At 48.0% G+C, this 27,129-nt stretch overlaps 1 protein-coding gene across 1 annotated transcript; it reads right to left on the reverse strand.

Annotated features, from left to right (window-relative positions):
* Positions 1-1,972: 1,972 nt before the first annotated feature.
* Positions 1,973-26,501, reverse strand: EXOG (exo/endonuclease G). Its single transcript, XM_077303634.1, has 6 exons — positions 26,300-26,501; positions 22,569-22,718; positions 21,157-21,296; positions 19,808-19,884; positions 15,870-15,984; positions 1,973-2,750 (listed from the first exon to the last, which is right to left on the reverse strand). Exons 1-6 carry the CDS (start codon positions 26,451-26,453, stop codon positions 2,289-2,291), a joined length of 1,098 nt encoding a protein of 365 aa, XP_077159749.1. The 5' UTR covers positions 26,454-26,501; the 3' UTR covers positions 1,973-2,288.
* Positions 26,502-27,129: the final 628 nt, after the last annotated feature.

The following is a 27,129-nucleotide window of genomic DNA, read 5'->3' on the forward strand; positions in this document are numbered from 1 at the left end:
AAAAAACCCAGCTCATTCAGAGGATGGATTCAGATCCTACCAGGAAATTTCAATTCGGGAAGAGACCAAGATTGAATATTTCACTGTTTGAGTCGAACATCCCCACTTGGATTTCGTTCAGTGTCAGAAAGGACCCGGTGGCTTGTATCCTGCTTTTTAGCCCAGTGGAGTCAGGAGTCCTTCTCTAGCCCAGCCTTGCTCAATCTTTTGACTGTGGAGTAACCCAAGCCAATGGGGCCCCTCTCCAGTAAAGTGCTGTAGCCTAAGACAACTTCCGCTGATGGAAAACGATCTTCTGTTGGGGGCCTCTCCCGCCGGCGGAAGGCTTCTTAGAGCAGTGAGGGCTTCCTCCGATGCCACTGAGCGGAAGGATACAAGCCTGCGATTCGTCACTTGAGCAGTGGCTTCTCTTTCGTCTTCTTCCTGAATGTTTCTCGTGTTTCTGAATGTTTCTCATTTAAGATTAATGTATATTTTTGCATTTTGGGCTGATCCTGCGTTGAGCAGGGGGTTGGACTAGATGGCCTGTATGGCCCCTTCCAACTCTAGGAGTCTATGATTCTATCCATTGTCAAGAAACCCCTGGGTTTCACAAACCCCTGGTTGAAAAAGCCTGCCCTACCTGCTTCCTAGGCTCACCCCCTTGGCTTCTTCTGCAAGATGTGCCGGGGAGAGCAAAGGCACAGGAATCTCCACCTCAAATCTCCTCCCTCTGGGCAATAACTTGTTTTCAAAGGCCAATACATCGATGAACCCATAGGCATTTCTAAGGACTGCTTCATTTGTGCAGATTCAAATGGGTCACCATGTTGGTCTGAAGTAGCACAATAAAATCAGAGTCCTGGAGCACCTTTAAGACCAACAAAGATTGATTCAAGGCGTGAACTTTTGAGTGCAAGCACTCTTCCTCAGACTATGACCTTGTCTTATTCTGCGTTTTATTATGCGTGCTTTAGCAGAAGATATTTTGCTGGCTTTTCTTAATCTTATTTATTTATTTTATTTATTTATTTGGATTTCTACACCACCCATTCCTTGCAGCTCTGGTCGGATGAAACACAAGTTCTTTGGCGTTTGGAGGGAGAATATCTCATTTCTTTTTTCATTATTATTATTAGGCGAGCGGCACTAACTTTTGGGCTTCCAAGGCTTTGGAGTCTGATGCGAGGGAAGTATCCGTCAGGCGCGGTAATCTTTGCTATCTGAAACAGAGTGTTCCAGTTTCGAGCAGTTTAAATAGCCTCCTAAAGTGCTGAGATGAGACAGATGAAAGGTATTTTAAGGAAGGCATTTTAAGCTCGTGGTGGCTCTGGCATAAGACCCTGCAGGGACCCCCCCTCCTCCTCCCCCCATGCCTTTAAAGTGCTGGTTGAGACAAATAATTTTGGAATCCAGCGGCATGATTTGAAAAAATAGCCTACGTCTATTCAGCCATGACTTTCTTAACATGAAAAGCACCATATTATTTTAAATGAATTAGAACAGGAGTACGGTGCCCATGAGCACCACGGCACCCGCCCACACCTTTTCATGCACCTGCCAAGTGTTTTCAGGAAGCAGGCCAGGCCAGGTAAGCTATTAGCAAGGCTCCGATTGACTGTTCCAAATTTGGCGGGCTCTGCAGATTTTTAAAAATGTCGCTTTCACAGCAGTTGCAAGAGGCAGCTGTTTTGTGGCTGGCTCCGCCTCTGGTGGCAGCCATTTTGCAACCACACCCACCACACGAGGTCGGAATTCCAAAGGAGCCCATAGGCTCAAAAATGGGGCAGAGGGGGGTGGCCTGTATTTTGTATTATAGGATTCAAGGAAACATACAAAACACTCAGATAATGAAAATGTTGTTCAGGGGGGGGGGAAGGAATGTGATTTATACACAGTGGTGCAGAGCGCAATGACTTTTAGATAACAAAGCTATCGTTAAGGAAGATCATTTGAGGTTGTGTTGATGGTGAATGACAAATTAACAGAGAGGTGTCGGAGAAGTCACTTCCCTTTAATTATTCTAAAAATAACATTGGGGGGTGGGGAAACCTAGAGTCCAAAAAGAAAACAGGACAACAAAGTCTACTTTTCAAGTATCATTTTAGAAAAGAGACCAATTCTGAGTAAACTGGTTTCAAAAAGGGCACAGGTCAGTTCATGTATGCTCTATTGCCATCTTGTCCCCAGCGGGAATGATCATTCTCACCCCAAAGAACCAAACATTTCCTCCAGGAGTTCCGTCACCGCAGAATCCTGACCGAATCTTACCAGGGCCAGAGCCGAACTTTTTATTTAAAAGAGAGATCTTAACCGGCTCGCCCTTCTCTCGCTTCCGTCCCCTTCTGTTCCGCTAACTCCTCCTCTTTCTTCTTGTAAACCTTCAGGAGATACTCGTCCGGCTTGATCCCTTTCTCCTGCAACTCCGCCATGACCTTCCCCAGCCTCTCCAGCGTCCTGGCGCTCTGCAGCTTGCGCGTGGCGATGTACAGAGTGAATTCCTCCAAGCTCATCAGTTTGCACGTGTCGATCTCGCAGATATCCCGGACGTCTCTGTCTTTATTCACCCGCGGGAAGAAGACGAGGCCCGACATCTTCTCCAGCTCTTCGAGGCCGACTTGGAATTCCGGCAGCTGGCGATCGAAGCCGATAGGATTGTTGGGCACGACGAAGGCCCCCAGCGCCAGCAGGTCGGGCGATGCCGCGCTTCGCCTGGCGAGGATCACTTTGTACAGATGCGAGGGAACAGCCACATCGTCTTTTCCAATTACCTGTCAGCGGAGCAGAGAGATGGTATCGCTGGAGCTCATATGAAAGTAGGCCATAATCCTCACACTTCCAAAGCAAATCCCTTCTATGTAAAGAGCAAGTCTGTATTGCACCACCCTGAAGACTCCTTAGCTCCAGGATCAGGCCGGCTGGAATTTACTCATGCAAGGGGCCGTAACCGACTCGTGCTAATGACCATTGGTAGCCCGTTCCCTCCCCCCCCTCTTACACAGCCAGCTCAGTGTAGTGGTTAGGTGAGCCAATTTCTAATCTGGCGAGCTGGGTTGGATTCCCCACTCCTCCTCCACATGCAGCCAGCTGGGTGACTTTGGGCTAGTCACAGCCCTGATAGGACTGTTCTGACCGAGCAGGAATATCCGGGCTCCCTCAGCCTCCCCTCCCTCACAGGGAGACTCCTCCTGGTAGAGAAAATCGGCATGTAAGAACCGACTCTTCTTCATAATAATAGCCTCCCCTCCCTTGCAGGGTGTCTGTTTTGGGGAGAGGTAGAGAAAACCAGCATGTAAGAACCAACTCTTCTTATTTTTCAATCACAACCACACAGAACGAAGTTTTGAGTCCGGTGGCACTTTTGAAGCCCACAAAGTTTAATTCAAGGTACAAGCTTTCGTGTACACACACACTTCTTCAGATACAATGCACACGGAAGCTCATTCCTTGAAAAAAGCTTTGCGGGTCTTAAAGGTGAGATGAAAAGAAAGAGGGGCTGCACCAAGGCAAGATGAAGTGAAAGAAAGAAATGGTGGGAAAGGATCTTGGATGGTCAAACAACCCCTGTGGATTTCATGTTCAGCTTCGTGGGGGGGAATGTACTTTTAGATACTTTTTCAATTTCTTTCCATGCCACCAGGGTGGAGAATGCACTTTCAGTGTGCTTTTTGCAGCTGGATTTTCCTGGGCTAGATTTTCTAAAGTGCTTTGAAAGTGCAACATGTGCAGAATTGGGTGCAGGTGCCCCTGGACCCAAGCTCTGTTCTGCAGCTTCAGGCCAACATGTCTACCCACCTGACACAACCACAGACACACACAGACACACACACCCAATGCAGAAGCACGGTACAGAAAACCACAATGGCTTTTATTCTTGCTCAAAATCTGCACACAGACCGGAACTGGCATTCCAGAAAGCTTGTAAGAGGAATATGTTTCTTCTGGGAAGGTGTGACTAAGCTGCCAACTGAATTTAGAGTTTAATGCCCAGGCTTCCGGTCTTTTCCCAGGGAACCGGCGCAAACAAACCTTTTAAAATGGAACCTGCTTCTTAACTTATTCAAGGCTTTGCGAAATCACTCCATGCTTCCTCCTTCCCAGATCACATTAGCACTGAACAAGTTCATATTTATTTTACACATTTATAAATATTATTATGATTATAGCATTAAAAAGAGGATTTTTTTGTCAACCTCACATCTGGCTTACAATGACCCTGTAGGGCAGGGATAGTCAAACTGCGGCCTTCCAGATGTCCATGGACTACAATTCCCATGAGCCCCTGCCAGCAAACGCTGGCAGGGGCTCATGAGAATTGTAGTCCATGGACATCTGGAGGGCCGCAGTTTGACTACCCCTGCCGTAGGGTTTTCAAGGCAAGAGGACATTGTCTGCCTCTGTGTTATGATCCTGACATTCCTCGGAGGTCTCCCATCCAAATCCAAGGCAGGGCCAACCCTCCTTCACTTCTGAGACCTCACCAGATCAAGCTAGGCTATCCAGGCCATGGATGGAATTACCAGCTTTTAAAGGAAACAATTCTTGGGCTGAGCCAAAAATTTTTTTGCTTCCCACTTTTTACTATCTGAAGGAATTTCAAAGCAACTTAAATTCGCCTCCCCTTCCTCTTTCCCCAAAAAGACACCCTGTGAGGGAGATGGGGCTGAGAGAGCTCTGAGAGAACTGTGAATGGATCAAGGACACCCATCAAGCCTTGTATGACTCAAAACAGCTTACAATCACCTTCCCTCCCTTTCCCCACAACAGACACCCTGAGAGGTAGGTGGGGCTGAGAGAGCTCCAACAGAACTGTGACTGGACCAAGGTCACACAGCAAGCTGCATGTGGTGGAGGAGTGGGGAATCAAACCCAGTTTTCCAGATTAAGGGCCACTGCTCTTAACAACTACACCAAGCCAGGGTAGTTACATAAGTGCAAAACTGATTTTTGTTGGCACCCTAGTTCTTGGTGAAAACATCCCATCAACAGCCAATTAAACAGATGCTGGGCAACGAAGTCTTTGAAGGGTTTTGCCAAAGGACTGTCCCAGAACTGCTGATTACACAAGTTCCCTCTTGAGCCCTATACAACTGATTTGCCATTAAACTGATCAAAAACAAACAGTCGTCAGATTTACTGTGATTGCAAGAACAGAAAATATTTACTGAAGAGAAATGGGTTTTTATGCACGACACACACACACCGCTTTCTTTACAACTGTGGAAGGGTGCCGTGGATTGCTGGAAAGCAAATATTTTTTTAAGTACCTCAAAGGTTCGTGAACAATACTTGGTGCCCTCAGATTTAAGTCCTGTAAGGTATCAAAAAACTTGGGTGCAAGTTGCTAGTCCATGTCAGGGCAGTTTCTTGATGGCCCTGGAGGGGTTTCCCGAATGGGTGGGAGTTAGATAAAAACATAATTTTGTTAAACATTTACTGGGTGATGTGACCATACATGTTGACCCACCTACCCCTCCCCAAATGGCCAATGATGGGCCAGGAGGGGGTGGGGAGTGAAGGGGCCCAGGGTGGGCGTGTCCTCAGCGATGCTTCCCGACCATCTTCTGCACCAGGGGTAGTCAAACTGCGGCCCTCCAGATGTCCATGGACTACAATTCCCAGGAGCCCCCTGCCAGCGAATGCTGGCAGGGGGCTCCTGGGAATTGTAGTCCATGGACATCTGGAGGGCCACAGTTTGACTACCCCTGTCCACGCCATTTCTGGACTTCCTCAAAGCCTGGGGAATGTTTCAGGGGATTCTCAATGCTAAAAAAGTTGAGAAAGGCTGGCTTAGGGTCACCATGAGTGGGCTCCAATTTAGCAACACGGACATGGATTCAACTCCAGGAACACTTCTGTAGACCAACAAGACTTGGGGGGGGGGGGGTATGAACTTTTAGGAGTCAGCACTTCTGTCAGATATAATATTGTCTAAGAATCTAGCCCAAGGGCTGAAGTCTACAGTAGACCAATAACGGCTACCCTCTGAAACGACATTCAGACCACGGCTGATGTAGCTCATGCAATGAGGTCACGTTAGAAACGTGATGTGCATTTATGTATCATTTAAATTTATTTACTTATTGTTTAAACCTTTATTCCACCTCCTCTCGGCAGACGCAGGGTGGATCACGGCACAACTAAAATCACGCGGAATTCCAAAATACAATATAAAATATGATTTAAATTAAGATGCCCAAATAAATTAAACTCTACTATTGCCCATAAACATCTTTATCGTGGGAATGGGAGCCGCACGAAGCAGAGCTTCCTATAAGGAGTATAACTGGGAGGGTGCAGGCGGAGAGATCGGTGAGAGGAGAAATTAGCTACTAGGCGTTGGCCATAGGCCTGGCGCAACAGCTCTGTCTTGCTAGCCCTGCAGAACTGTCTTAAGGTCCCACGGGGCTCTGGTCTCATTTGGCTGAGAAGGCCCTGGCTCTGGATGAGGCCAGCTGGATCCCTTTGGGGCCAGGGGTCCTAAGTAGAGCAGCGCAAAGGAAGGAGGAGTAGCTCCACCCCTTCCCATTAGCACAGCCCCAATTGGGTCAAGCAGCCAGTTAAAAATTCACTGGAGCCAATCGCCTTCCTTGACCTCTCGATCCAATTCTGTTAAGGTGGCCCAACCTGACAACAAACAATCCTGCACAGACCTCTGCATGCTCCCTTCCGTGTCACGCAGTTTGGGTGTGCGTGTGCTGTGAGACATTACAGCCGCACATCAGAAGAATTCCCAGGCCTCCAGGCACGGTGGAGGTGCTATTTGCAGAGCACCGTGAAGATTGGGCTGTGGATTCGGTTCCACCATATTTTTACACTCCTCTCTGCAGAAGGGCTTTCCTATTAACCACAGGGAGGGGGTCGTATAGTTGCTTAGGAGAGGAGAATTGATCTATTAGCAGACTGATGAATCCTGGAATTCCAGATCACCTCCAGACTACAGAGATCAGTTTCCCTGATGAAAATGGCTCATCAACTGCAGTGGTTCTCAAACTTCCTAAAGCCACAACCCTATAATACAGTTCCTCCTGTTGTGGTGACCCCCAACCATAAAATTATGCAAGGGTTCTTTCACAGAAATTACATCGAAACTGACCCATGGCATGAAGATCCATTGTTCATGCTTATATATAAATTGTTTTTTTCCTGGGGTTTCTCTGCTCGCCCTGCCACGACCCCTTTGAAAGGGGTCCCAACCCCCAGGTTGAGAACCACTGCTCTATGGCCTTGTACCCCAATGAAATTCCTGTCCCCTCTGCATGCTCCATCCCCAAATCTCCAGAAAACTCCCAACTTGGGTCTGGCCACCCGGCCCCGCCCCCTGCTGTTGGCTCCAGGCAACCTGGTATCCCCAGTCCCCAGTGACGCATCCTTTTGCACAGGGGGTCCTTTCTAACAAGGAGTAAATATAGGATAACCTTATTTACAACTAACAAAGAAAGAAACAAGGTTTGTCTAGCCGGTGTCCCTTGAGCTTAGGGATGCCAGCCTACAGGTGGAACTAGGGAAGCCCCCAGAATTACAGCTCCTCTCCAGACTACAGAGATCTGCTTCCTCGGAGAAAATTGATGTTTTGGAGAGTGGGGTTTATGGCATTGGACCCCACTGAGGCCCCTGCTGTCCCCAGGCTCCATCCCCAACTCTCCACAGTGGTAGTCAAACTGCAGCCCTCCAGATGTCCATGGACTACAATTCCCATGAGCCCCTGCCAGCAAATGCTGGCAGGGGCTCATGGGAAATGTAGTCCATGGACATCTGGAGGGCCGCAGTTTGACTACCCCGGCTCCAGGAGTTCCCCAGTCTGGCACTGCCAATCCTTTTCCCCCATTCGCATTCCCTGTGGGCAGCCAGGAGGGTGCACTTGACATCTTCCTTCCACCACAAGAACCAAACGAGGGCAAACTTTGCAAATTTCATAGCTATCTAAAGTTGTTCCACGCCTGCTCCACCCAAGCAAGCTGCACAGGAAAAAAAAAATTAATATGCTTAAAGCCCAGCCTGTTAACCAGCATCCCCGGTCTTCACCCAAAACCACAGCAGGTGAGCTACCCGATAGCTGATGCCCTAGTGCCACCTAGTGGCAGAAGGAGCCACACCCCTCCAGCGCGCCTGCATCAATCTCTATTATTTCTCCCTGACACACGTCCCTCGTGCTGCCCGGCCCGCAAACGTATGTCCTGATTGTGACGGAACAGAAACCGTCTGAGGACTATCCGAGCGCACCTGTCTGCTTTGATTTGTGGAAGTCTATTCACAGGCAGAGAATGATGGTTGAAAGCACAGGCATGCACCAAAAGCGGAAAGCCATCCTGGCTCGAGAACAGCAGTGGCCCTTTTACGATACTGCTGGCACGCTGTGACTAAAAGCCAGGGCACATTAAGAGAAATGCAGCGCTCCTTGGTGCAAGTCCGTGACATGTCATGTTCAAACGGGCACACTGGCTTTCGGCAGGGGTTAAACTACTCAGCAATGCGTTAAAATTCCTGTTTCCCCACAAACTTTTTCTGGGGGGAGCTAGTTTCCTAAGTCTTGAACCCAGGCAGAAATGATCTGCACACGTGCGCCTAAAAATAAATCTTTTATTATCTTTCAATGACGTTCTGTCAATCGACAACTCCCAGGCATTCTGGAATCCCTACCTGATTGGAATTCACGCTGCGGGACTCCACTCCGAACCAATCTACATCTCAGCCTAACCAAGTGTGCAGCGTTGAGATGTATCTGGGCTTCTGATTACTCACATGCCTTGGATGTGCGGGGAGGTTATTAGGAGAGACGAGGATACATTTATTCCGACCTCCTATACAGAGGCTCTAAATTTGCAGCAAATCAAAAACCAAAACGCAGTTAGCCAGAACGACGAGTTCTGCGCATCCAGCTACATGCAGAATCTGCTGGGCATTATCGAAAGCGTGTATATTCCATAATAATTCCGATAAGTAAATCGAGGGGTTCAAACGGCAACGGGTATATCATGCTGCATTTTAAAAGCTGCATTTCAAGAGATTTTTCCTTGTCTTTTATCTACTTGCATTCTTCAAGTGTAAACGTAGGTGACTTATTATTAATTGCTATACCAACTCTGCCTGTAAGGGCTCAGAGCAATTAACTGCAAACCCCCCCCCCCCATATATACAGTAGAATACAAAAATAAAATAACCAACATATTCCCACCCCACCCCATTCCCTTTGCTGCCCAGACTGAAGATGGCATAATAAATTGGGGGGGGGGGGGCAAGGAAGAGGACATGGAGGGAGGCCCGCAAAGCTTGGAACAGCTGTGATCTCAACAATACACCTGACGGAAGAGTGCTGTTTTACACAGCCAGCAGATCTTTGATAGCTCCATCAGGGTTGGGATCCCAGGGGCAGCTCATTCCACCAGGCTGGACCCAGGCCCTTTTCTGCTGCTACAGACAGATGGCAGGGCCTCCCAAAAACTCCCCCCCCACCAGCTCAGGTTTTGTTAGTCTTTAAGGCACCACTGGACTCTGGTTCTTTTCTACTGCTGATGGAACAGTATGACTGATAAAGCTTTTCCGACTGAGCAGTAATATCAGGGCTCTCTCAGCTTCACCTACCTCACAGGGTGCCTGATATGGGGAGAGGAAGGGAAGGCCTAAGCCGCTTGGAGACTCCTTCGGGCAGTGAAAATCAGGGTATAAAAAACCCGTTTCTTCTTCTTGTGGATTCCATGTTCTACTTACACACCGCAAAACTTCCTTTACAACACCGTGGAACTGAGGGGAAGGCTTGCAAGTGGTTAGGAGTGTGGACTTCTAATCTGGCATGCTAGGTTCAATTCTGCGCTCCCCCACATGCAGCCAGCTGGGTGACCTTGGGCTCGCCACGGCACTGATAAAACTGTTCTGACCTGGCAGTGATATCAGGGCTCTCTCAGCCTCACCCACCCCACAGGGGGTCTGTTGTGGGGAGAGGAAAGGGAAGGCGACTGTAAGCCGCTTTGAGCCTCCTTCGGGTAGAGAAAAGCGGCATATAAGAACCAACTCTTCATCTTCTTCTAAAACAAACCTGGTTCCCCAAACTCAGGAGTGGCTGTGGGAGCCTCCTTCAGCCTGTAAAAGGCCTGTCCGGGAACGAAGCACCGCTGAAGGCAGCCCCTTCAAAACACGCAAGGAAGATCTACAAAACGAAATAAGCCACCTCCAACCGCTGCCAAGCTGTGCCCTTTTACAAGCGGGGAGCCTTTCAAAGGCCGGAGCCTTCATTGGGAACAACTTCCTCCTGGAGTGGTAGCGCCATCTCCCGCCCCGTCGCCCTGCAATCGGCTGAGCTCCGCTAACTCGCTTTGAACGTGCCCCCTTTCCATTCTGCAGCTGGCCCAATTAAAACGGCGGCGGCAACTCAGCGGATCAATGAAGAGAGGGGGAAAGCCAATCTCTTATGACAGATAAGTTTGCAAAGCAAATAATTACAATACTTGGGAAGCGGCACTGGGTTCGGCTTATCAGCGCCACCGCCAATTATTGGTCGCGCCCACGGAACAAAGGTTAAGTGTAATTGCTTCGCCCGCTTCTGTTGTTCCTGGAGGTATCGGGGCCCGATCGGGCTTAATTTATTTGGCGGTGTGTTTTCAGCTGGCGTAGCGGCCGACATGTCTAACTTTAAAAAGGAGGAGGACGTGCTGCCGAGTTGCAGCCCGCTGACGGCCACCCGTGTTCCAGGCCAGAGATGAATGAAGAAGAAGGAGAAGAAGAAGAAGAAAAAGGAGAAGGAGAAGGAGAAGAAGAGTCAGTTCTTCTATGCCGCTTTTCTCTCCCCAAAAGAGTCTCAAAGCGACTCACAATCACCTTCCCTTTCCTCTCCCCACAAAAGACACCCTGTGAGGGAGGTGCGGCTGAGAGAGCCCTGATATTACTGAAGAAAAAGAAGAGTTGGCTCTTATATGCCACTTTTCTCTCCCCAAAGGAGTCTCAAGGAGGCTTATGTTCACCTTCCCTTTCCTCTCCCCAGAACAGACACCCTGTGAAGGAGGTGGGGCTGAGACAGCCCAGATATTCCTGCTCGGTCAGAACAGCTTTATGAGTGCTGTAGCGAGCCCAGCATCACCCAGCTCGCTACATGCAGCCAGTTGGGTGATCTTGGGCTGGTCACAGTCCTGCTATAGACCTGTTCTCACAGTGCTGTTCTTTCAGGACTCTCTCAGCCCCACCTCCCTCACAGGGTGTCTGTTGAGGGGAGAGAAAGGGAAGGCGATTAGAAGCTGCTTTGAGACTCCTCTGGGCAGTGAAAAGTGGGGTATAAAAATCAATTCTTCTACTATTTTTAACATAGTTTTAAAAATCAATGTTGGTATTTCCATGAATGTGCAAACTAGTAGCAGTTTAATTTGCACAATTCATTCCTGGGACGAATAGTGAGTTCCTAAGCATGCACCTGGGGCTGTGAAAGGGATGGGCAGAGAATACACAATTCTGCCCAAAATAAATACATTTTTCACTATAAAGTGGCTTACCCTTTCTCTCCCCACAACAGACACCCTGTGAGGGAGGTGGGGCTGAGAGAGCTCTGTGAGAACAGCTTCAACAGGACTGTGACTGGCCCAAGGTCACCCAGCTGGCTGCATGTAGAGGAGGGGGGAATCAACCCAGTTTTATAGATTAAAGCCTCACACTCTTACCCGCTGCACCAAGCCGGCCCTTATTTTGGCAATATTAAGCCCCCCATACGTCAAACAGGTAAATGGAAGAAAATGAAGAAAGGCAAAAAGCCACAAACAAACCTCTCCTTCTGACCTTGGAGAGAAAACTCATTTTTACCAAGCCTTTTCCCAAAGCTGGAACTAAAGCATGACAGTAAAGCTTTGCCTGACAATCTTTGCCCAAGATAAAGTGGATTTTTTATTTTATTTTATTTTTTGCCATTTTAGTCACAGTCTGCACAGTTATCTGACAACCCTTCTCTGCAGAGGGTGACCTGGAAAAAGACAAATACAGAATGAGGCCTTAAAAGGGGGGAGTTTCGCCCTCTTTCCAGCACCAGGAATCAACGTTCCGAGGTCTTAATGGAGTCAGTGCCCTCTAGTGACTGGACGAAGCAGCACGGCCGCATAAACAAAATCAGAGGCAAATGCTGGCCTTTTGTCACAGTGAGCTCCGCCTCGGAGACGGTCATTACCTGAGAGTCCTGCAGGATACGGTCAATAGAAATCAAATTCCACCAAGGCTCGGCTGCCCCTGCACAGGTCTCCTGGCTTCAGAAGAAATATCAGGGGCTTTACAGTGGCCGCCGTGGAAATTCTCTCTGTTCCACGGTAACCCTTTCCTTCCAGAGAGAGCTCCAGAATTCCAGAGACATTTTGAATTATTTTTATTTGTGCTATTGACCCCTCGGCCTTTCTCACTGGGACCCAGCTGGCCAGATCGCCTCAGATCTCGGGAGCTACGCAGGGCCAGCCCGGGCTGGTATTTGCATGGGGGACCAGCAAGGAAGTTCGGGTCATGACAGAGGCAGGCACCGGCAAGCCACCTCTGAACTTCTCCTGCCTTGAAAACCCTGTGGCAGGGATGGGCAAAGTATGGCTCTCCAGGTATCTGTGGACTACTGTTGATTCTGTGAATTTGAGCGGATGGGGAGTGGCCCTTTCTTGCATGTCCAGGGAAATGCCGATCACCACTTTGGGGTCGGGAGGCAAATTTCCTCCAGGCCAGACTGACCTGGGATTCTGGGGTATTTGGCGGGGCATTATCTGGGCATGGAAATAGGGTCACTGTGGGTGGGCAGGGAGCTGTGAATTTCCTGTATTCTATAGGGGGTTAGACTCGTTGACCCTAGTGCTGGCAGGGGCTCATGGGAATTGTAGTCCATGAACATCTGGAGGACCACAGGTTGACTACCCCTGCTCTAGAGCACCTGTTTTCCTCTCATAATCCATATTTATAACAGCCTTTCTCGTTACTAGAATTTTGTTCAGAGTTTTGCACATTTTTAAGAGATTTGTGGGGGGGGGGGGAAACGACATAATCTTACACTACTAAAAAAAAAACCTCACTGCAAGATCAAGTGAAAATCTATTATAAGGCAATAATTTTCTGAAGCATCCCCTGCAATCCTGAGAAACCTGAATTAATTCCCAAATTAATACTCTTTCCTTCCCCAAGGCCCTGGAAATCTACTGAAGAAACATGATGTCTCATGCGCCTCCAAATGAAATGCGCTAGGGTTTCAAGGCAGCACTCTGTAGCACCAACCATCCACAGGGGTCGTACATTTTTAAAACTTAAGTGAATCGGCTGATTCAACATATTTGGAGAAGCGTAATTGAATGGCTGTAGTTAAATAATAGGGCCAAAGATATTAATTAATGTGTGTGCTTAATAAGTTAATTCAAAAACCATTACGTTCAGACTCTTTATTCTAGAAACCCCCTAATTCTAAAGGTAATGTAGGAACAGAATAAGACATCTGGGGGGGGGGGGTTTACAGAATTTCCCTTTTTTTATATGGCTTATTCCATCACCTTCAAAGCTTCCACGGAAGTGAGAAAGAGGCAAAAGGGACAGATGTAATGAATCAGGGAAACCTCTGGCTAGCCCCAGAGGCAGTATAAGAGATCAGATCCTTGATCAGTGGGGAAAACCACTCCGGAAAGCCAGTTTTATATGGAAACGTGTTTTCAAAAGAAATTTGCTTCTGTCCGTGGCCGGGGGACCTCTGCACACTTGGATGCGGCTTGCTTATTAAAAACCAGACATTACAGCAGTTAAGTATAACCAAGCTGCCAGCAAGTAACAGCTGACTCCATGAGGTTTTCAAGACAGAAGATGAACAGGGTGGTTCGGAAAGCCTCTTTGTAGAAACCTTGGACTTTGCTGGTGATATCCTGCTGTGTCCGTGGGCAATTTGAGGCAAGGAATTAGGAACAGGAAACTGGAATCCTGGACTCTTCAATGGGGGTGGTCGAGTCCCTGTTCCTAACTGGTCATTGGGCTGTGCAATGGACCTAGCAGGGGCCTCAGCAAAGGACTGATCGTGTCTTGGCAGGAGCATCAAACCTGTATATAAGTTCCCCGGTTTTACCTGTGGTTGTTCAGAATGGTTGTCTGGAGCTGAAGTGTCCGTGTCTTTACTGGACCTACAGGTTTAACACATCCCATCAAGGTCTGAATAAGCAAACCTAAACCTGCTTACCTTCCGAGAGCCAAGACAGAAAGGCATGGGGAGGGGGGAGGGATAAACCTAACAATGTTTTAAACAGTTTTTATTTTTTTTTCCTGTTGTAAACCACCCTGGGCCTGCTTGTGGGGAGAGGTGGTATAAAAACCAACTTATTAAGTCAGCCCAATGGAATCAAGCTAGCCTGGGCCACTCAGATGCTTACAGGGAATGGACCATACTGAACATTTTCTTTTTAGGTCTGGATCCAAAGACTTGTAATTTTTGTTGATTTGATCAAACATGAATATATAGAAAAGACAAAGAGTCACTGGAAAAGATCATAAAGCTAGGAAAGGTGGAAGAACACAGAGGCTGGGCACTTCGCACACATGGGTAAAAATGCAGTTCGTTGTCTCTTTAAACATTCCAGCAATTAAAAAAAAAGATTTTTTCCCCACTGAAAAATAAAGCAAATACCAGAAAACTCAACTCAGTGGCAACTGCTGGTGATAAAGATCTAAATTATGCATTTAGCCTGTGTTCAGTTTGAGTATTGTGTAGGAGGGGAAATGACTGCAAAATGATACATTTAGCAGCAAAAACCTGCTAGAGGACAAAAAGCCAGCAAATCGATGTTCTCTGGAGAACAGCAGTGTGCAAAACCCGACGCTGTCATTTTGATTTGCCCTGGACAAAGATGGAGAATGTGCTTCTTCCTCTCCAGTGACACAGAACAGATTCTTCCTCCTAGCATTTTTTACTGCACCTTCCCAGACATTAGATAAGGCAAAAGTTTTCCCTTATCAATCTGTCTTTCCAACAAAGGTCTTTCCTAAGGCACAATAAAATCAGAGTCCAGTGGCACCTTTAAGACCAACAAAGATTTATTCAAGGCGTGAGCTTTCGAGTGCATGCACTCAAAAGTTCACGCTTTGAATAAATCTTTGTTGGTCTTAAAGGTGCCACTGGACTCTGATTTTTATTGTGCTGCTTCAGACCAACACGGCTCCCCACTTGAATCTTTCCTAAGGCAGACCAACTGAGAGCATGTGACTTGGACTATAGTAAATTTCAACCAGCAAATCAAATGTACATCTACATACAGGTGAACGGCCTTATCCTGAGGAACTTCACCTGGAATCCCGTGACTTCTTTAAGCCACCGTTTTGGATAACATTAGGACAACATGAAAATAAATTTTCAATGGCGATCTATGGCTTTTCTAGCAAACCGTTTTTTATTTGCTGACTCTACGGTTCTACTGATTGCTTTGATTCCATGGTTTGTTTCACTAAACCGTTTTGTGGTACTGATCACTCTTGGGGGGGGATTTCAAAGAAATCTGGGTAGGTGGTGTACAAATTTCCTACAGCTGTACCATCACTGGCTGCAGAGATTGCTCTCTCACGCATGCAGCCCCAAGAGAAATCCTAAGAACCTGATGACAGGAAGTCTGAACAGAATCCAAAAGGTCTTCATTCCAAGTACGTTTCAGAGGTCTGCAGGAAAAGAGCTGGATTCGAATTCAGTAGCACTTTCTAGACCAATGAGATTTGGGGGGCATGGCTGCCAGGGTAAGGGGAAACCTGGGAAGAAAAGAATCCTTGTGCAGGGAAGGGGAATGAATTGACCTGCCCAAATAAGGAGAAAACCACCCTGGTAAATGTTCTTTTTAATCTGGAAAATTTATTTTAAAACAATTAAATCTCCCCCAGCCGGAGCAACCCCTCTGGAGTAACCCTGGTTGAGAATGGCTGGTTTAAGAACTTGCCTGATAAGTGACTCTTCTCTTCCCGCCATCTTCAATCTGGGGTAACGTCAAAGGCCCTGAAACAATCCACACGTCTTCAAATCTCGCTGTCAGTTCGCGGCAATACATTTCCATTCTGTGAAGATTCAAAACGGACATTGTAAATAAAAGCACTGGAATGGGCATCGTGGGGAACGTAACTATCCCAAGAACAAAGAAGGACACGTTGGCGTTTTGTAGAGAGGCAGAACATTTTTGAAGGCTTACGCAGGCAGAGTCAACTGATTGTTGTAGGTTTTCCAGGGTGTGTGGCCATGGTCTGGTAGTTTTAGTCCTCAATGGCATCTTCAGAAGATGGGAATCTCTCTGTGTCCAAGTATGGAGTGTGTGAACAGCTGCTGGGCATTTTATTTACTTTTGGGGAGTGGGGAAAGACACATCACATACCTGTCTTAACTGGGACTATCCCAGGAGTTGGACTGCTTTTCCTGGGTCAAGTTCATTAGCAAGTCCATTAGGAAACAAGGGGAAAACATCTGCTAATGGACTTGCTAATAAACTCCACACAGACACAGGAAATGCGCTTCCTAGCTCGAGTCCATTCCCTGGGATAAGACAGAAATGTGACATGTTACACACCAGGCTTTCTCAACCAGGGTTTTGTGAAACCCTGGGGTTTCTTTACCGCCCTGGATGGGTTTTCTGAATGGGTGGCTCCTTCCCAACCCCCACATCTCCCAATAGCCAGGCTGGGTGGGGAAGGCTCCTCTATGAGGAGAAGGAGGGTCAGGGAAAGCAAAGAGCACTCTGCTGACCAGCTGCAGAGCCACGGGGGAGTGTTGTAAGCCCCGGTCCTGTTAGGGAGGACTCCTCGGAGGAAAAGCCTTGCCAAGAGCTCCCAGCTTCACCTGAGCCTCAGCTGGATAACAGCTTAGCCCAGCCAGATGTTCAACAGGCAGAGAGCTCTGACCTGGCAAGTTCATCTGTGCTACCTTCCAGCAGAGAGCTGAAACCTGAGACAAATAAAGGAGGCAAAGGAAGCAGCTGGCTTCCCTCCCTTGCCTGGGGGAGACGGAGAATGGGAAGAGGCCGAGGATGGAGCAACTTACCAGCAGCAAGGCCTTTCAGAGAGGTCAGTGCCTCTTCCACCTGGCAAACAGCAAGAAGAGGAAGAAGAACACAGATAAGCCCCACGATTGGCCCTAATTGGGAAAGTGATTGGCTCTTATTGGCAGAGTGCAATTTGAACTGATTTGCCCTCATTGGCAGAGTGCTCTCTCTCTCTACTGGCGGCACACCCCCGGGAGGAGCAACCTGATAGGAAGGGAGTTGTTTGCATGCAATTTGAACTAATTTGCCCTAATTGGAAGAGTCTTCTCTCCCTATTGGCAGCACACCTCCAGGGAGGGCCAATCAGGTAAGGAGTTGTCTGCATGCAACTTGAACTGATGGTGATAATGTTTAGTGGTGAGTCTGAAGCAGATACATTGCCAGCACAATCAGTTGATGCATCAGGTAAGAGCTTAAGAGGATTCCTGCTGGATCAGACCACTGGTCCATCCAGTAAAGCAGCCTGTCTCACACACAACTGGTTCCTCTGGAGGGCCAACAACAGGGCAGAGAGGTTGAGGCCTTCCACTGAGAACCTAAGAAAAGCTCTGCTGGATCAGGCCAGTGGTTCATCCAGTCCAGCATCCCCTCTCACACAGTGGCCAACCAGGTCATCTGGAGCAGGGGTAGTCAACCTGTGCATTTGCTGGCAGAGGCTCATGGGAATTGTAGTCCATGAACATCTGGAGGACCACAGGTTGACTACCCCTGATCTGGAGGGTTCAAGGTCATCTGGAGGGTACAGAGGCTGAAGTTTTCCCATCATGTTGCCAGCAATGGCATTCAGAGGTCTACTGCCCCTGAATGTGGAGGTTCTCTTCAAGCATCATGGCTAGTAGCCACTGACAGACCGGCCCTCTATGACTCCAATCCCCTTTTAAAGAAAACTAAGCTTGTACCTCAGAGCAAGACTTGAGCACGCATCTCGCTAGCACCGGGTAAGTGCAAATATATTATTCCTCCAGTCACAGATTAATCTATTTAAAACGACACTTTCTTTTCAATGTTTGCCACTCCCCTCAAAAGTCCTTCATGCTTGCATTGATGGTTCGGTTTGTAATTCGGCAGGGTCATACGTGGAGAGGCGTTATCTATCTCTTGCTGAACGCCTGGCTTTAAGGAGACAGCGCTTTGTTTGCACCGGGCTCAAAGTGCGGAAGGCCGAATATTTGGGGGCAAGGAGTGGGAGCGGGAGACCATTTGCAGACTCACCCACAACAGCCGCTGCTGAATTAAGAGAAGCCGTTATCGCACTGCGCGCTCTGCTTGAAGCAAACTCATTTTATTCCCGTGGCAGCATGTGTCTAATTAACTGCATTTTATTCTGTTTCGCTGGATGTATGCTTCAAACGGTTATCCGCCCCCAACCTTCAGGATGGGATAAATCAGGGGTAGTCAAACTGCGGCCCTCCAGATATCCATGGACTACAATTCCCATGAGCCCCTGCCAGCATTCGCTGGCAGGGGCTCCTGGGAATTGTAGTCCATGGACATCTGGAGGGCCGCAGTTTGACTACCCCTGGGATAAATTATAATAAATGTAACTAAATACATATATGGATGCTGCACAGACGTCTGCATGGTCCGGCTCTCCGTCCCTCCAGCTGCCGAAACGGTTTTCTGGATCAGTCACCTGAACGGCATTTATGAAGTGGCCCTTCTCCCTTCCCCTTCTGATTTGCCTACTTCGTTTCTTCTCCCTCAGTCTGTGTTTTTCAACTCTAATTTTTACTTTCTCCAGTTTGGGATGAATCACAATGGAAGGGCTGTGCTACGACACAGGATGCAATTTATTTTATTTTTATTTATTTATTGACTTACTTATTTGATTTACAGACCGCCCTCTCCAATCAGGCACGAGAGGATGCATATTAATCATTAATGAGCTCTCCTTCCAGGCATTCGGTTGAGACCAATGAACGTCTGGACAGTTTGGTTAATATCATCGGTGCTCCCTCTGTACGGATACCCCCTGCTGAGGTTTGCCTACACCAGGGGTAGTCAAACTGCGGCCCTCCAGATGTCCATGGACTACAATTCCCATGAGCCCCTGCCTTTGCGGGCAGGGGTTTGTGGGAATTGTAGTCCATGGACATCTGGAGGGCCGCAGTTTGACTACCCCTGGCCTACACAGTTGGCATGATTGGTTTATCTTCCTACCAGATTTTTAATTGCATGTTTTTATGTATTAACAGGGGCCAAGCCCATTGCATTCAGGAATACAACGGGCACATAGATTGGGGGGGGGGAGAACTCTGTGGATGGCCTCTCCGTCCCCCAGGACCTGGAAAGGCTGCAGGCTGGAGGCCCCGGGAAGGGAACTCACCGGCAGGGGCAGCTCTCACACAGCAGGGATCTGTAGCCTCAGAGGGAAGTGGAAGGAGGAGGCGGTGGCCAGGGGTGGGGAATGGACAGTGATTGGCTGGCTGCTGGACAGACAAGCCAGTTGGAGGAGGAGGCACTCAGGGGCGGGGCAACCACCCTGAGTGGGTGTTAAGCGCTGAGTGGCACTTAAGCCATGAGACCAGCTCCTCCTCCAAGGCCTTACCACAAATATATTATGTGGAACAGATGTTTTATGTAACAATGTCGGAAGCCACCCCGAGCCGGCATTGCCGGGAGGTAGGAGTGGAGTATAAATAAAAAAATAAAATACAGAATTATGATTTCAACAAAATTGCTTATTATTTTTCCTTCTGGCCAGCCGTTTTGTATGTTTTCAGGACCCGGCAGGGGTGGGTGTGTTCTTCCTGGAGCAGCAGTGTTAACGTGCTCCAAGTATGTGACAACGTATCATTAATAATGGACTGATCTTTGCACTGTACTTGGCGGATGTAGCAACCACATACCTGTTCCAGAATCCGGCATTATTCTCGTAGTTCTGAGGTACGATGTTGGAGAGATAAAACGTTTCTGCCATGGCTTTCTGCAAAAGAATGGGAACGCAATTTTGGATGGGTGCCTAGGACGGCTTGCCTTAAACATTCGTTAGCAAGCCAAATTAAACATCCAAATCTGACTGTATCCCCGTTTTGTTGACAGCAAACAAGCCGAAGAACACACTAGCCCTTTTGGACACAGAGTAATAATGTCCAGCCATCATGCACAGATATTCTAAGACCTGAATCTTAAAATTGAGTCAACTTTTTACATTATTCATTTAGTGCCTTTAGTCTAAGGATCTTAAGGCAGCATACATCACTTTTCGGAGGAGGACTGGGTGAAACAGCCTGGGAAAATGGCCCCATTCCTTTGCCCACCCAGGCCTTGCCCCCAGGAAGGGAAGGGGAAGCCAGTAGCCAGCCTTGCGTCGCATGTGGCTCAGCTGGGTGCCTCCTGAAGCTCTTTCAGGCCCAGGTATGGCCATGTGCATGGTGCGTTCAGCCAGAAGTCAATTTCCTTAGGAAGGGCACAGCCCAAATGGGGAGGGGAGGGCAGTCCTTGACCCAACAGGTGGTGGTTATAATGGTCAGTCTGTTCCTCTTTCAATTCCCCTTTCAAAACAGCCCTGTGAGGCAATGGGGATTGAAGTTGTTCCACCTTATCCTAATCCGGCCCCTTACTACACCATGCTTGCTTCTGTCCAGATAATTAGGCATATGATGCAAAAACACTGTTCCCCCCCAGCGATTAACAGAATCCATTTTCCCTATTCCCCAGCCCTATGTTTTAAATCAGTCATTTTCCACGGGGGCCACAGGGCCCCCTGGGTGGCCCCGGCACATCAGGAGGGGGGCCACAGACTGGAAAATGAGAGAAGGGGAGCCCAAAGAATTCATGTGAGCCTTGGGAACTGAACCGATGAACAGCTCTTTTTGTAATGTATGTCATTAATTAACCTTCGTTAAGGGAAAGAAAAAGAAATCATACAGTCCTTTCCTTTGTGTGTGCTTGAATTAGCGCATTCAAGGAGAAAAAACAGATGCCCATGCTCATCTTGTTTGAATATTCTAGAAATCTGTCTCGCATTTATCTAAGACAAGGTATGTAGAGTATAGTTATTTCACTCTTAGCTTAGGCCTTTTTCAGCCTAGCCTACTGCGCAAGCAGCCAGCCTACTGGAGGGGCCCAGGGACCCAAGAAGAGCTCCTAAAGGGCTGTGGCCAAAAGAAAATGGCTGTTTCAAATACTAGATCCTAATTCTACTGAAAACATCGTAAAGTGACTTAAAGAACCAGGAATTAAGCAAGAGTCCTACCGGGGAGAACTTGTTGTCTCCGGCTGGTGCCATGTGGCCTCGAGACCAGCCGCTCCCAATGTAGTCTTCATTCATGGCACTGAACAGAGGAGGGATGCTGGGATCGGGTCTAAACTTGCAATGTTTCCTGTCTGCGTTGCCTGAGGAACAGAGTAGCAAAGGGTTTATAAAGGGGTGTTTTAACAATAAACTACAATAAACTACAATAAACAATAAACTACATGCAAAGCAACTTGTGAAAATACAAAATAAACAAGAAGCCTGGGGCATACACTCATGGCAACCACAATACTTGGCTGGGCTTATAGTGGCTCACAGTCACAGGGGATGTGTGGCAATGAGCTCAATAAACTGCAGCTGTGCATCACAAGGATGTGTCACGAGTGACGTGTCTTCCAGAATAGCTGGGCCTCCAGTACTAATGATTTTTGGCAAAGGTCCTCTTCTAATTTTTCGAGGAAGTTCACGGTTCCCCTGAACAATAAGCTGTACGCGTGAGGCCATAATGCAAACTAGATAAACCTGGGGGGGGGGGGGGGATGATACTGTGATGGCCGCAGGCATCAATAGCTTCAGAAGTAGATTAGACAGATGCAGGGAGACGAGGTCTATTGGTGGTTGCTAACTATGGTGATGGAGGGGAATCTCCACATTCATAGGCCCTGATCCCCTGAATACCAGAGCCAAGAGGCAACATAAGGGAAAGGTATTTGCAAGCTGCTTTGGGACAAGAGGCAGCATGAAGCCAAATTTTAACAAAAGTATACAGAAGGCTTTTTCTGCTGGCTGTTGTAGTGGTCACAGGGGCAGACCTGTCCTTTTAATAAAAGAAGTTGTTTTTTATACCCTGCTTTTCACTACCCCAAAGGAAACCCCTAACGGCTTACAAACACCTTTTCCTCCCTCTCCCCTTCCTTCCATGAGAATGTAGCGCACTAAAATTTTCTGTAAGTAGACATTAGAATTCTCTTGCTTAAGAGTCAGACTAGATGTGACGGCATCCACGGATTGTGAGAGCCAGCTTGGTGTCGTGGTTAAGGGTGGTGGCCTCTAATCTGTCGAGCCGGATTTGATTCCCCGCTCCTCCACATGCAGCCAGCTGGGTGACCTTGGCCCAGTCACAGTCCTGTTAGAGCTGTTCTCACAGAGCAGTTCTGTCAGCGCTGTCTCAGTCCCACCTACCTCACAGGCCATCTGTCATGGAGAGAGGAAGGGAAGGCGATTGTAAGCCACTTTGAGATGTAGTGAAAAGCGGGGTATAAAACCCAACTCTTCTTCTGCATCTATTTGGGGCCAAAACAATCACTGCAAGACTGGGAAAGACCTTTAGAACTATTTTGGTTGTGCATCATCTACGAAGTACCTCTAATTTCAGACTAATGACAACGCACATCTGCGAGGAGTTTACTTACCCACAGTCTTCTGTTTGGAGATATGTTCAATCACCCACCTCGGCACTCTTTTTGCTTGGTCGTAAGACAGCGCATGGTTGGTGTAGTATCGGGTCTGCGTTCCATCTACAGGAAATCCATACTTTCCCAGCACAGACTCAGCCACTGGTTCTAAGCGAGATACAAATACAATGTAAGAATATAAGAAGAGCCCTCTTGGCTCCAGGGGTCCATCTAGTCCGGCATCCTGCCTTACACAGTAGCCAACTAGTTCCTCTGGAGGGCCAACCAAAGGGCATCGAGACCAAGATCTTCAAGAAGAGAGCCCAGTTGGGTCAGATCAGTGGTCCATGTAGTCCAGCAGCCTGTCACAAACAGTGGCCAACCTGGAGGGCCAACAGGGCACAAAAACTAAGGCTTTCCCCTGAGGTTGCCTCCGGGCCACGTCTCCTGTATGAGTTAATTTAACGTTTCCCACATTTTTCTACTGTTCCATGTCGCTTCTTGTTTCACTTCATTCATTATTGGTAATCTAAGTCATCTGTATTGTTCCTGTTCTGTTCTATATGAACCACCCTGAGCCTTCGGGGGGGAGGGGCGGTATATAAATATAATAAATAAATAACTTAATTAATTAAAAGGACAGCTGCTTTTTAGGGTGGAATCTACAGCCTAAGACCGTGCTGAGTTCCCTCCCCTCCCCAAACTCTTCCCCTCCTTTTCTTCCACCCCCCCCCCCAAAACACACACAAATATCCAGGTATTTCCAAATCCAGAGGCAGACACTCTACAAAACTGAGATTTGCTCCAAATGGTAGAGGGAAACAGGAAATAGCCCTGATCTGAATGCAACTATTTAGTGCAGGGGTAGTCAAACTGCAAAAGTTGGACCATAAGGAAGGCCGAGCGTCAAAGAATTGAGGCTTTTGAACTCTGGTGCTGGAGAAGACTCTTGCGAGTCCCTTGGACTGCAAGGCGAACAAACCGGTCAGTCCTAGAGGAGATCAGCCCAGACTGCTCCTTAGAAGGCCAGATCCTGAAGATGAAACTCAAATACTTTGGCCACCTCATGAGAAGGAAGGACTCCCTGGAGAAGAGCCTAATGCTGGGAGCGATCGAGGACAAAAGAAGAAGGGGACGACAGAGAATGAGGTGGCTGGATGGAGTCACTGAAGCAGTCGGTGCAAACTTAAATGGACTCCAGGGAATGGTAGAGGACAGGAAGGCCTGGAGGATCATTGTCCATGGGGTCACGATGGGTTGGACACGACTTCGCACCTAACAACAACATCAAAGTTAAACTGCGACCCTCCAGATGTCCATAGACTACAATTCCCATGAGCCCCTGCCAGCATTTGTAGTCCATGGACATCTGGAGGGCCGCAGTTTGACTACCCCTGATTTAGAGCCTTTAAAAAGAAGGTGCAGTGAAAGAAAGCACAGGGACCTTAAGAGGTCAGCCCATACACCGAGAATTTGAAAGAGAGACTTCCAGGAAGCCCTGCGTCATCTCTCATGCATCCACATCCCCAAACATTTAGTGCTTGAAAGGGAAAATCACACAATGCAGTGCATGCCATAACCTTTCTCCCACCCGATTGATTTTTATGATAACAGTAATACAAACACACTTAAGGCACTGGAAAATGGAAAGTATGACAGTGCCAGCAATTAACTCCCGGAGTGACAAAGCCGGGGGAAACCACCTTCTCAATTCAGGACTGATTGATTTTCATTGCGTGCGGGGAGAAAAGAGGAGGATGTTATTTTTAATTCAATTTATATTTAACAATTTATAAACCAATCACAGGCCGCTTGGTTTGATCTTTGTGGCACTTTAAAAGGTTTTGTTTGAGCTTTTTTTCTTTAAAGTAGTATTATGGTACAAACAATGCCAAGTACAGGTTAAAAGTAACTTTTTTTCAATGCCAGCTGTTAAAAACAGAAGAAAACGGGGGGGGGGGGAAGGGGGGAATCTGATCTGCACTGTTCTGCACAATTATTCAGGTGTATTTGGTAAAACATCACTACGCCAGCTCTAAAGAGCCCATAAGGTGTAATTGCAATTTTTTTAGAAACCTGTTTTTCTTTAGTAATTGCCAGCAGCTTTGGAAATAGTGTTAACTTTAAATTGACATCAGTTCAACACATCAAAAGGACAAACAAAGGATATATTAGAAATAAATACAATTAACCTACCCCAAGTTGCCCCCCCTGAGGTTTTTCACCTCTTACATGTTATCTAGATATTCCATAGGTCCAGAACTATAAACTGCAATTCTGCTTTTATGTACCCAAAAATGTCCTCCTATCGCTATAGAGGTGTAGTTACAAAATTTCCCTCCACACCTACAGTAAGATCATTCGGATGTGAATTGGGGTTACTATAGCCCTCTGGACAGGACAGCAGCTAATAACACCTACTTAACCTTGAAAAAGAAGTCGAGGGGGGGGATTATATGGAAGGGCCTTTTCATAGAGGATGGAGCAGAGTTGTTCTCTCTTACCCTGGAGGGATGGACCAGAACCAATGGGATGAAATTAATCCAAAGGAAATTCTGTCTAAACTTCCGGAAGAAGTTCCTGACAGTGAGAGCAGTTTCTCAGTGGAACAGGCTTCCTCGGGAGGAGGTGGGTTCTCCATCTTTGGAGATTTTTAAACAGAGGCTGGGTAGCCATCTGACGGAGAGGCTGATTCTGTGAAGGCTCAAGGGGGTGCCAGGTGACAGTGGATGAGCGAGAGGGTTGTGAGTGTCCTGCAAAGTGCAGGGGGTTGGACTAGATGACCCAGGAGGTCCCATCCAACTCTATGATTCTATGATATGTCCACCCTGTTCATACATACAGTGGGATTGCATGGGCAATTTCCCCCTGGATGATGGATGATCTTGATGATGAGTTGGTTCTTATATGCCGCTTTTCTGTGCTAGGAGTCTCAAAGCGGCTTCCAATTGATATGGTTGCCAACCTCCAGCTGCTCAAGCAAACAGAACACTATATGGGAAACAGCAGTCAGAAAACTAAAGTCCTATACACGAAACACATGTCTTGCATTACTTTAGAGTCCAGTGGCACCTTGAAGTCCAACCAACTTTTAGGCAAATTCTGTGATGCACTCTGCCTCAGGTACCATGGAATGGCATGGAAGCCACCCGTTCCAATTTATAGGTAGAGTGTAAGAGTCAACTAACCCAGGGGTAGTCAACCTGTGGTCCTCCAGATGTCCATGGACTACAATTCCCATGAGCCCCTGCCAGCATTTGCTGGCAGGGGCTCATGGGAATTGTAGTCCATGGACACCTGGAGGACCACAGGTTGACTACCCCTGAACTAACCTACAGGCGTGGCCAAATTGTAGCTTTGCAGATGCCCATGGACTGCAATTCCCATGAGCCCCTGCCAGCATCTGCAAAGCCAGTTTGGCCACCCCTGGCCTAAAGCATCACAAGCATCACAAAAAGCATCACAAAAATGGCTAACAGTTTCCAGAGGGGGAAGCAGCAGTTTGGATTTTTTGGCGTTCACTCGGGATTGAATTGAATGGGAAACATTTGGCGCACAACCCACTATGACCTCCGACCTTGCTGCTGCTGCTGCTGCTCTTTTTGCAAAGCAACCTCCCTCTGCAATGCAACCTTCCTGCCCGCACCTGCTTCCCCGCCCCCCCCCCCCCCGAAGCCGGCAGGGAAGAAGGAAATCCCGCCCGCCCGCCTGGCTCAGTATCGTCTGCGCCCGCCCGCCCCGTTTCTTACCCTCAATCCAGGGCTCGCCGGGAGCAGGGCGGGAGCGGGAGGGGAGCTGCGAGGCGAGGAGGCCCGAGGCGGCGGCGGCGCCCAAGGCTGCCCCGCACGCAAAGCCGCCCCAGAAGCGGCTCCGGCCTAGCCGCCATCGCGGGGCCTGCGCCATGAGGGGAGGGGAGAGGCCCGGCCCGGCCGCGCTTCCCGCGTCTGTCAACCTGTGGCGCTTGTGGACTACAATTCCCATGAACCCCCGCCAGCAGCTTGCTGGCGGGGGTTCATGGGAGTTGCAGTCCACGAGTTACCTGGAGAGCCCCACTTTGGTCACAGTCTAAAAGGGGGAGGGTTTATTTTTCAAGTATTCATTTAGTTGCTGGTTTTATAGGCGGTTTACCTCAAGCTGCTTTTGTTTTAATTTTATTATTTATGCGCTGGATTTATTCGCCGCTACGCCCAAACTAGCTGGCCTGGGCGGTTTACACTGCCGAAACTTTCCATACAGCTCTGAGTGGTTTGCATAGAATGCCGTAGAGTAATTACATTATTAATTATTATTATTATGAATTAGATTTATTTCCCGACACTCCCCGTAGGCTCGTGGCGGGTCACAATAGTCTCATCCCCATTAAAATGAAAAAAATTATAACAATTATAACGTAACCGTGAAGAGCAACAAAGTTTCATGCAAGGGGTGAGCTTTTGTGTTTGTGCACACAAAAGTTGATCCCTCGAATGGAAATTTGCTGCTCTTAAAGGTGCCGCTGGACTCTCCGTTTGTTCTGCTGCTTCAGACCAACACCGCGACCCACTTGAATCTAGTTTCCCAACATGGCAGCAACAATACA

The sequence above is a fragment of the Paroedura picta genome, chromosome 11 (genome assembly GCF_049243985.1).
Source record: "Paroedura picta isolate Pp20150507F chromosome 11, Ppicta_v3.0, whole genome shotgun sequence".
NCBI lineage: Eukaryota > Metazoa > Chordata > Lepidosauria > Squamata > Gekkonidae > Paroedura > Paroedura picta.